This window comes from Opisthorchis viverrini (genome assembly GCF_000715545.1).
Source record: "Opisthorchis viverrini unplaced genomic scaffold opera_v5_2, whole genome shotgun sequence".
Lineage (NCBI taxonomy): Eukaryota > Metazoa > Platyhelminthes > Trematoda > Opisthorchiida > Opisthorchiidae > Opisthorchis > Opisthorchis viverrini.
The window spans coordinates 3,017,853-3,027,069 of NW_008751658.1; the positions used below are offsets into that span (position 1 = coordinate 3,017,853).

General features: G+C 44.6%; 2 protein-coding genes across 2 annotated transcripts in view; both read right to left on the reverse strand.

The window, feature by feature from the left end:
• Positions 1-310: 310 nt before the first annotated feature.
• Positions 311-1,518, reverse strand: T265_00223 (hypothetical protein; the record flags this gene model as incomplete). Its single annotated transcript, XM_009163931.1, has 3 exons — positions 311-609; positions 691-718; positions 1,402-1,518. The coding sequence occupies 3 exons, from the start codon at positions 1,516-1,518 to the stop codon at positions 311-313; spliced, it is 444 nt and encodes a 147-aa protein (XP_009162195.1).
• A 236-nt stretch (positions 1,519-1,754) lies between these two features.
• The window catches only part of T265_00224 (hypothetical protein), a gene marked incomplete at both ends in the record, with an annotated part of 27,487 nt that continues 20,024 nt past the window's right edge, over positions 1,755-9,217 (reverse strand). Inside the window, 5 exons of the mRNA XM_009163932.1 lie at positions 1,755-2,099; positions 4,140-4,391; positions 7,238-7,635; positions 7,871-8,225; positions 8,269-8,381. Of these exons, the coding sequence (XP_009162196.1) occupies positions 1,896-2,099; positions 4,140-4,391; positions 7,238-7,635; positions 7,871-8,225; positions 8,269-8,381 (1,322 nt within the window). The remainder of the gene's footprint in view (positions 2,100-4,139; positions 4,392-7,237; positions 7,636-7,870; positions 8,226-8,268; positions 8,382-9,217) is intronic.

Here is a 9,217-nt window from a genome sequence, read left to right on the forward strand (position 1 = left end):
TATACGGCAATCAGAGTAGCCAAAGTACCAGAATTTTGTGCGTATCGGTATCAAGAAGAAGGGGAGAGGTAGGAACCGTTACCTTAAACCTAAGATCATTGTCCGAGGAATGAAGACCTAGTGAAAGCAATGTTTGAGAGGACGAATAAATGGTTAAAGCACCTAAGATCCTCCTCCTCTGCTCAACAGCGGAGCTATTCGGAGTTTTCATACCTTCATACCTGTGTGCTGTTGCTCGGAGGCCCAGAGAATATGGCTGTTAGACTCGAAAAGTCGTATCTGATTTACAGTGTGTTGGTTCAGGTTCTTGCTACCACAGATAAATATGACTAAGAAGCGTGCAGTAGCATTGGTTGGAGGGATTGATTAAACAAAAAAATCGTTCAGCTGTAGCACCCTTTTGGTACCTAGCTGCTATGCCAGCCGAAGGAGGCACGAGGGCTGGGATACTGCCAGGTCGTCCAAGCCTAGACGGACAAATTCGAGAGGCAGAAATCGGGTTTGAACCATGGACATTTCGGTCAGTAAATTCGCGCTCTAACCACTTCCTGCTCGTTGGTGTGCACCCAAGTAGGTGAGCTAAAGGTGCATGTTGTCTGGCGTCACAAGCTGGAAACAGTAAAGTGACGAGATATGGTCAGGTACACCTTTGGGTAATAGATTGATAGTCGGCAAGGATTTTCAACTTACCTCCATTAGGCGAAGGGTGATTAGTAGTCTATGTTGTGAATAAGGTGGAAGTAATTTTTTCCGACAGAAAATCCACATAATCTTGTATCAAAGATTGCCCAATCATTTTCCTCAGGAGTGCCCTTATGAACGACCAGCACAATTGGAATTGCTCCCTCAGACAGACACCCGTGAATGCAATTATGGAGTTGAGAAAACCAGCTATTTCACCGACAAAACCCAGCCCCATGTTTGCGACGGGTTCCGTAACTTTCGCCATTTGCTATGTCATCGAGACCAATGCGCAAAATTGACCTCGCGCCATTTCAGGCCTAAATAGCTCGTCCTGAAAGTGAATCCATGGAATTCCGAGAAAAAACTCACGTGAATTTTGTGGAACGATGAACTCAGTCAACTTAAAATCCACAGTATGGTGTTTGACTTGGTTATCTTACTAAAGTGGCAACAAGGAATCCAACACAAAAAGTAATTCACCTCTATATTAACTTTTACACCCTGGCTCAACCACAAATCCATCGACTGTGGAAATTTGTTTGATAGCTGTATCATTCTACTTAGGAGCCAGTCGACGCCAACTACCCAAAATGAAATCTCACGAACGAAGTGTATGGCTCACTAACACGCTGATTTTCTCCCACATCAGTGCATCTGTTCCTTTGTAATGGTAGACGCACAGGCGACCATTAGTACTAAAACGAATAAGGTACCAACCTTAGCATTCAAGAGAACAGTATCAATTAACGCGGAGGCAGCATTCGACAGCAACAAGTCACACAGCTCGAGGCCAGTCGTCCCAACATCAAATGTCAAGGGATGCGAAAACGGCATGGCTAAAAAACAACCCAACGCAGTGAACAGTAGTAGCGGTAGCCAGCACGAATTAGCGAATTCGCTCGCAATCAAAACCGATCACATGGTTGTTCACTTCATTGATTCTCAAGACGCTGTTGAATTCGATTTGCAGTATTTGCCAGGTTTTTCCAGGATGTTTCCACACTTACTTATAGTTATGTTTGCAAAAAACCATGAGGTACCATGAAATTCAACAGGATATATACAGGAAGACCGCGTGGTCGACGCTGCGGAATGCGACTTCAAACTCACGAGAGAGTGACACTGGTTTACCGATAGTGTTAGCCAAATATAACAAAAAGCATTAGTAAAGCAATATAGTTTATGTACAATGTGAACAAAAGGCTCTGCTTCTAGGAGCGGGCACGTCCTTGTTCGGGGAATACTTCGGCGAAGTCCTCAGCCCGACGGAGTTTCCGCATGATAGTTGGGTTTACACTAGCCATTTCGGCAGTCAGCTTGACCACTGTATTTGCTCGAAACATTGACATAAGCTCCAGTTTGACGGCAGCGGCTATGTCTCTTATTGTGTTTCCACTTGGTCCCAAAACGTGGCGCTGAAACAGAGGTGGAGGAAACACAACTTGAGGCTGTGGATTCACTGGCTTCGCCGACGGAGATGTACAGATTAGATGGGTTCCGGGTCGTTTGGAGATAATATGATGTTAAACATCAACATGGTGCGAGTGCTACACATCGTTCAGCGGTAACATCCTTCCGGTGTCTAACTTCCATGCAACCCGAATCAAGCAAGAGGGCTGGGATACTGCCAGGTTGCCCAAGCTTGGACAGGGGAAGATCCAGAAGTCGCGTTAAATTATAAGTACAAATCGGCGCACAAGATCAAAATAACACCACCGGGTTATTTTCAGTTCGTTCCCTGTGGTTCAAAATGCGTGGGGACTAAAGAAGGAAAATGTGGTGGAGCAGTTTGCGTTTGCACCAGAGCATACCTACCTTACTCTATTTCATATATAAATATTCTCGTAAATCACGAGCCTGACCACAAATCAAATACCTGTTTTACTTTGTTAGTCGAAGACAGTCAGCAACTTGAAATTCGAGATCCACGTCTTCTTGCTGTTCTATTGAAATAAGGACGATACACTGAGGCTTCGAGGCACCTTACTAAGTTCATTTCACGGTGTTACCTAATCACCACAGTGCAATCAAAAGGGATTTCTGCAATTCTTGAAAAAGGTTGCAAACGGTGACCGAAACGTCGGCTTAGACTTTACAAGTTTCCATATGTCGCTCAACCTTTTAAACTTCTGAGCCGGGTTTGGCCCGCAAATCCTGGAAAAGACATCAGCAACGTCCGAGTAGGTAGCAAAACAATTATCAGAATGGAAGAACAGACTGAACACGTACAACAGCTACTAATATTCGGACCACTGTGCTGCTACAAAGCATATATCCTGTCATGGATAGAGTCAAATGTAGACATTGCGCAAAACGAATCACTGGCCAAATAAAGGTCTTACACAAAAGTAAATATTAGTTTTTAATATCTGTAGATATCAGCTCGTCTCAAAAGTACGGAGAAAGAGAAACACTGGGCATACAGAATACTTTGCGCAACAGCTTTGTAATTATATCGATTTCATACTGATAACACACAACATAGCCATTTACATTTTCCAATATCGGTCTTCTTGTTTGCTTCTCAAGTGTATTTAATGTTCTCACTGTTAAAAGGCTCAACTCGCTGCTGCGCGCGCTGAGATTGGAATTCTATCGTTACAACCTCAACGAGTTCATCGATCTTCCCAAACTGAACTATTGCCGATGAATAACAGCTCCAAGGAAGGAGATGGAGACAGAAATTTCAAGTGCACCTAAATCCTTAGGTTAGACGGAATCCTGCATCAAAGCCACCTTACCACTCACAATTAGGCGTTACTATGGCCAGTAGGTTCAACCCGCACGCGATTGGTCAGAAGAACGGGCTGCCTGCCGGTCCAGCGTCAAACTAAGCCCTGATTAGTCGAAAGTGTGGACCCAACGGTCAATGATGGATGAGTATCCACTGTATGTCGGTTGCCCTTGACGCGTCCAAACAGTGCCCGAATTTCTAGAATGCTGCCGCTACATACACTTGAAATATGACGCTTTGTGCACGGTGTTTGGACCTGTTTCGGGGCGTCGATACATTTCGTAGACTCCTCAGTGGTTTTCCCACTGATAACACTAAGGAGAATCAGACCGGGAAATGAGTTGCAGCATTTCCGTTACCACACCTCTTGAGAACAGTGCGAGAGGGAGAAATAAGCGACTATGATTGTCTTAAACCTATTGAGTCCTGAGATTGTTTGCCAAGTTAACAAATGCGTGGAACATGGTATTCATGGGCAGTGACTTGCTCCCCAAGCTTGGTAAGTTGATGGCGCTGCCAATAGAGGAGATACCATTGGTGGATGTACGATGTGTACGGGCGACTACCGGAGATCCTTTTTATTGCTGCAACACACTCGAACTGAAACTATGAATGATACTAAAAAATACGAGGAAATATTACAAATACTAAAGAGTGAATAGAAAGTTACCATCTCATTACAGAAAAACAGCAGCTAAGGCATCAGAACAGTTCTACTTACCAGATGCCTTTCACTGCGGCATTGTATGCGGGCGTGTACGAACACCCGGTCATCTCCTTCATCACCAGTTAGGTTAGCCTTTTCACAATCGTCAACTACAATGCGGACAGAGTAGGGGATTTCCTGACGCAGCTGATTTAAACAGTGAGCCCAAATGCACATCCGTACTAGCTCCGCCGGCTCCTGATCTGTGACCAGCAGAGGCGAGAGCATCCAAGGTCGACCTGGGACAGCTTTCGAAACTAAATAATCCTATAAAAGATGAAATATTGATGAAAACACCACTTTCTTTGCACAAACTATACCTGTACAGACGTGTTGAGGTTGTTCGAACATATGATATTAGCATCATCGCCGACAACATGACATTAGTGTTCCGATGCTTCATAAACAGTGAGCCCAAATGCACATCCGTACTAGCTCCGCCGGCTCCTGATCTGTGACCAGCAGAGGCGAGAGCATCCAAGGTCGACCTGGGACAGCTTTCGAAACTAAATAATCCTATAAAAGATGAAATATTGATGAAAACACCACTTTCTTTGCACAAACTATACCTGTACAGACGTGTTGAGGTTGTTCGAACATATGATATTAGCATCATCGCCGACAACATGACATTAGTGTTCAACACCGATGCTTCACTGATATAGCAGTGAGAAGGCACATAGATATGGAAGTTTCACAACCAAAGATAATGAAGAGATGAATAAAACGACTCTAGTAAGTTCCTCTTGTATATCCCTACTGGGGAAGACTAGTGACATGTGGTACGACATTTATTGTTCTTTGAAGAGAACTATATAGAATGGTCCTGCCCAGAAGAAATCTTTGTTGCTGAGGGGATCAAGGTACTCCGATCACAAATATTTACCACTGAATGGACAAGCAGAGTATTAAGCTCAGTACTGACACCGCTAATTCGCAACAAGGGTCGTTTCCCTTTCGAATAAAACTTAGTACGGTAGTCAACACAGATTTAATGGATATTTTGGCGCTGACAGATACATCTAGTGCGGATAGACGTGGTATGGATGAGGAGAAATACAGAGTCATCCGAGCTCGATTGGTAGTGCGGCCAAAAGCAGGAAGACTATGGACTCTTTTTGAGAGGAAGGGATGTTGGCATGCCGCCCACTAGTCCAATAGCAAAGCTCGCGGGACACACACGAAGTAGCCTATTCAGAAAGGTGTCTATTCGGAGATGGGTCAGTTGAGCGAGGCCACTGCACCCCCCTCCAGTTTCACCACGCCGCCCGCCCACTAGTCCAATAGCAAAGCTCGCGGGACAAACACGAAGTACCCTATTCAGAAAGGTGTCTATTCGGGGATGGGTCAGTTGAGCGAGGCCACTGCGCCCCCCTCCAGGTTCACCAAAAAGAAAACCAGAACGAAACGCGCTTTATGAAAACCTAGCTGTTCGATTGTAGGAGAACCTTGCTTTCGAGCCCGTTTCTCAGGACTGGACGCTTCATAACTACGACTGATTACTAAACTGGGACAATGGTGTGGGATAGGTACCGTAGTTCAGATACTGAGTGACAGTTCTACTACAAAGCTCCTTTCAAGTAACTAGGGCTGAACCAAGAAAGCTCTCAAGCAGAAAAGGAAAGTGTGAACCTCAAGTTTTAACAGCTTATCACAATGTGTTTCATCAACTTTCGAACTGAATTTGACCTCATAACTCGTGAACTACTGCGAATAATCTCTTCACAACGCACATGTATATCACTAGTGCCCACTTCAGTGGAGCCTCCCAGATAGACACTGCGCAACAGCTGATCAATGGGAATGGTGCTCTTCAACCTGGAAGTTCACTGGTCATCGGGGCCAGCTGACGAGAGATACTTTATTCACTTAAGTGCCCTAAGTTGGACAGCTAGAAAAAAAAATAAACAGAAGATATCGCTCCTCTGAGGTGCATTGAGGAAGAACTCCGATCCATGTTGAATCGTATAACTCAACATGAAACGAAACCACATTATCTTCAAATTATTGGGCGACATCTTGGCTCCTTCAAAGACAACAAACACAATTGTTTAAGCATCAATTACGCAAGAACGACAATAAGATTTTCAGACAGTACGTCGCCTCCTAAGCCACAGACAACGTCTCGGAGGATAACGTAGGACTTGGCTTGGTGATGAGTAAGGTCACATAGAACATCACCTCCATGTAGCGGTTTACGTGACTCGTCACAGGAGGCGACGCTATCGCATTTCGCTCAGAGCTCACCGTCGGTCTCTGCAGCATCCGTCAGATGGAATGCTGAGAACGACTCACTCTATCAAAGAAGATGAACAATTCAAAACAAGGAACCATAGTGAACTGACGGCCTGCACATGGTGTCACTGTCAAGCAGGATCGCAGCACCTTAAATGAACCTTTTCATGCACCTGATCTATGTTCAAGGTCTGTTGTCGGAACAACTGGTTTAATGCTGTTTTCAACCAAAAACAGCCCGGCTTGTTCACGTAGTGGCAAGTGCTTGCTTAAAAAACAATGACTCCGGTGCCACAAAAAGAATACACACAGGAATGACCCAAAGGAACCAAAAACCGTAAATTGATATTAAAACAAAATTATTCCGCGAAGCGCACCCACTACTAGAAATAAGGAATAAAAAAGCTCCAGTGCGTCATACCTTCTATTGCATTGGGCACATGGAAGACTGGCATCATACATACTGTGCTGACAGTTAGGCGCAAATGAAATCGTCTACACTGAAATGACGACTGCATCCAGCCCCGATGCAGCAAGAAGAACAGTAAACTTTTTTGTTGGCTCAGAAGGACAACCTTTATCAACAAAACTCAAGTCAGGGTATGCTTTAGTATTTAGCTGCCACGCAACCCCGACGAAGGAAGAAAGCGAAAAATTCAGAGTTATCCGCTCCAAGGCAACTCAGTTCAAGATTAAGGGTTTAAACCGTGGATCCCTCGGCGAGGATCTGGTGGATGGAAAGCAGAGCTATTTAGAGCCTTGAAAAAGGGTGATATATAGCGCGGTCTTACACTGGAAGATTTAAACGAATTAACAGACAACAATAGAGGTGATCCAGATCAAAATCGAACGGTTACAGGATAACGGATAAAACTCACCCGCAACCGGTTGATTCCATCACCGGTAGCAGAAGAGACCATGAAAACTTCACTGAATCCACTCCAATCAGATACACCATTGACTGAGCGAGATATATCCAGCCATCGCTTTCGACGGGCGGCTACCTCCTCACGAGTGGCAGACTTCAACATCAGCTGTTCTTGCAGCGTCTCCAGCAATGATTTCAAGTAAATGTCATTTTTATCGGTTTCCGTCAGGGTTTCAGTTTCATTCATTGCTGATACCATCTCCGGGTTCTCCATATCACGAGAGTTTTGCATCTCCGAATCAGATGCACGACCGCCTGTTCCTGGTTGGTAATTGGCAAAGTAAGCATCAATGGTAGCAAGTTCCACGTCCGTTACCGTACGACCTTCAAATGTGGGATTGGAAGTGACTGAAAGGTAAACAAAGACAATCACGTGATGCTGCTTCCTCGCAATAAAAAACACTCGTAATCAAACGAAATCGAGACCGTTTTGAGCATATAAATTCGAAATGGGAACATATAACTTCTTTCAAACAGCCGCTCTTCAAGGGCAGCATCGTCGCCAATGATACCTTTCTTTTGGAAAATGAAGGCATTTAAATAGACCTGTTGTGTCCTACAATTAATAAATGAAATAACTCACCACTGGTTTCCACAGAGTCCGCTTCATCGGTTTTCACCTCGGGAAGACTGTGCTTTGGTTCAGCTGATATCAGGTTCACCTGTGTATCTTCACACACCGAAAAGCTAAGTTGTGAACGCAAAGAGGATAGATATGCAAGCAACTTGTTTGCTTCTTCATGACACACGGGCGGTAGATAGGCAGCGATTACCTCACTAGGAGGTTTCAGTCGAGGAGTAGACGGAGACATTTTGGCTCGTTTGAGAAACCTCGACTCATAGGCGTCTACATGGGAACGCCGGTTTCGCACAATACCCCCTGTTAACCTGCGTGTGACTTCTAGCAGCCTTGTTGGGTTGTTGCGTGCCTTGTCAATCTGCCATGGAGTAAAAAGTGGCACGAAAATCGATACAACCAACCTTGTTCAACACCAGAACCGATTCCTTGTCTTGGAAAAAGTGTAGCGCTTTGACAACCTCCTCATCGAGTTCTTCTCGAGATCGCTTATGAGTCACGTCAACCACAACAAGAACTGTAAACATAAGGAAGACAAGAATTATACTGATTAACAACCACACGAATTAGGGAAGCAAAATAATTGTATACACACACCTAAATACGGCACACTGCTACTTCACTAATGATAGTGAAAAAGTCAAAGAAGCGTGTCTGTATTAGTTGTCCAAAACAGTGATCACCATTCGTGAAAGAAAACTTTTGAACCAGGTTGTATACAATCCTGGTAATTGATCAGGTGGCTGTTGATCTGTTCGCCGAGCTTGGCAATTGATTTGCAAACGTTTCGTCACCATTCGAGGAGACATCTTCAGTGCGCTGTTGGTTGGGTAGTTCCTCTCTTCGTGCCTGCGTTTATATAGTCTACAGAGAGCAGTCTTCGCGCTGTAACCTGGATTCTGATTGGCCCGTTCTTGATCTGTATTGCGTCGTGGTCGGCTTATCTGTTGGTTTGTGGCGTGCCTCCTATTTTTAGTAGCCTGCTGTTCTATTGATTTCTTCTTTGAGTCCTTGTCCGGCCTCGGGTTCTGTGGTTCTGGATTTCCTTTGTCCTCAGAGGCTGGTAGGCAGGATCAATGTCAATGTGCCTGTTTATTGCTCCACCAGTGGAGTACCACGCCTCCATGAACTCGCGTTCTTTCTTTGTTCTTGCTTGGCCCAGTATTCTGACGTTATTCCAATCGAAATGGTGTCCTTCCCCATCTTCGTGTGCAGAGATGAGAGAGAGTTGGTCATGTCTCTTGGTGGCGAGCTTATGTTCGGTGATTCTGGTTGACAGTTTCCTCCCTGTTTGTCCCACGTAGTGTTTTTCACAATCATTGCATTGAATTTTGTAGATTACATTTGTCTTTT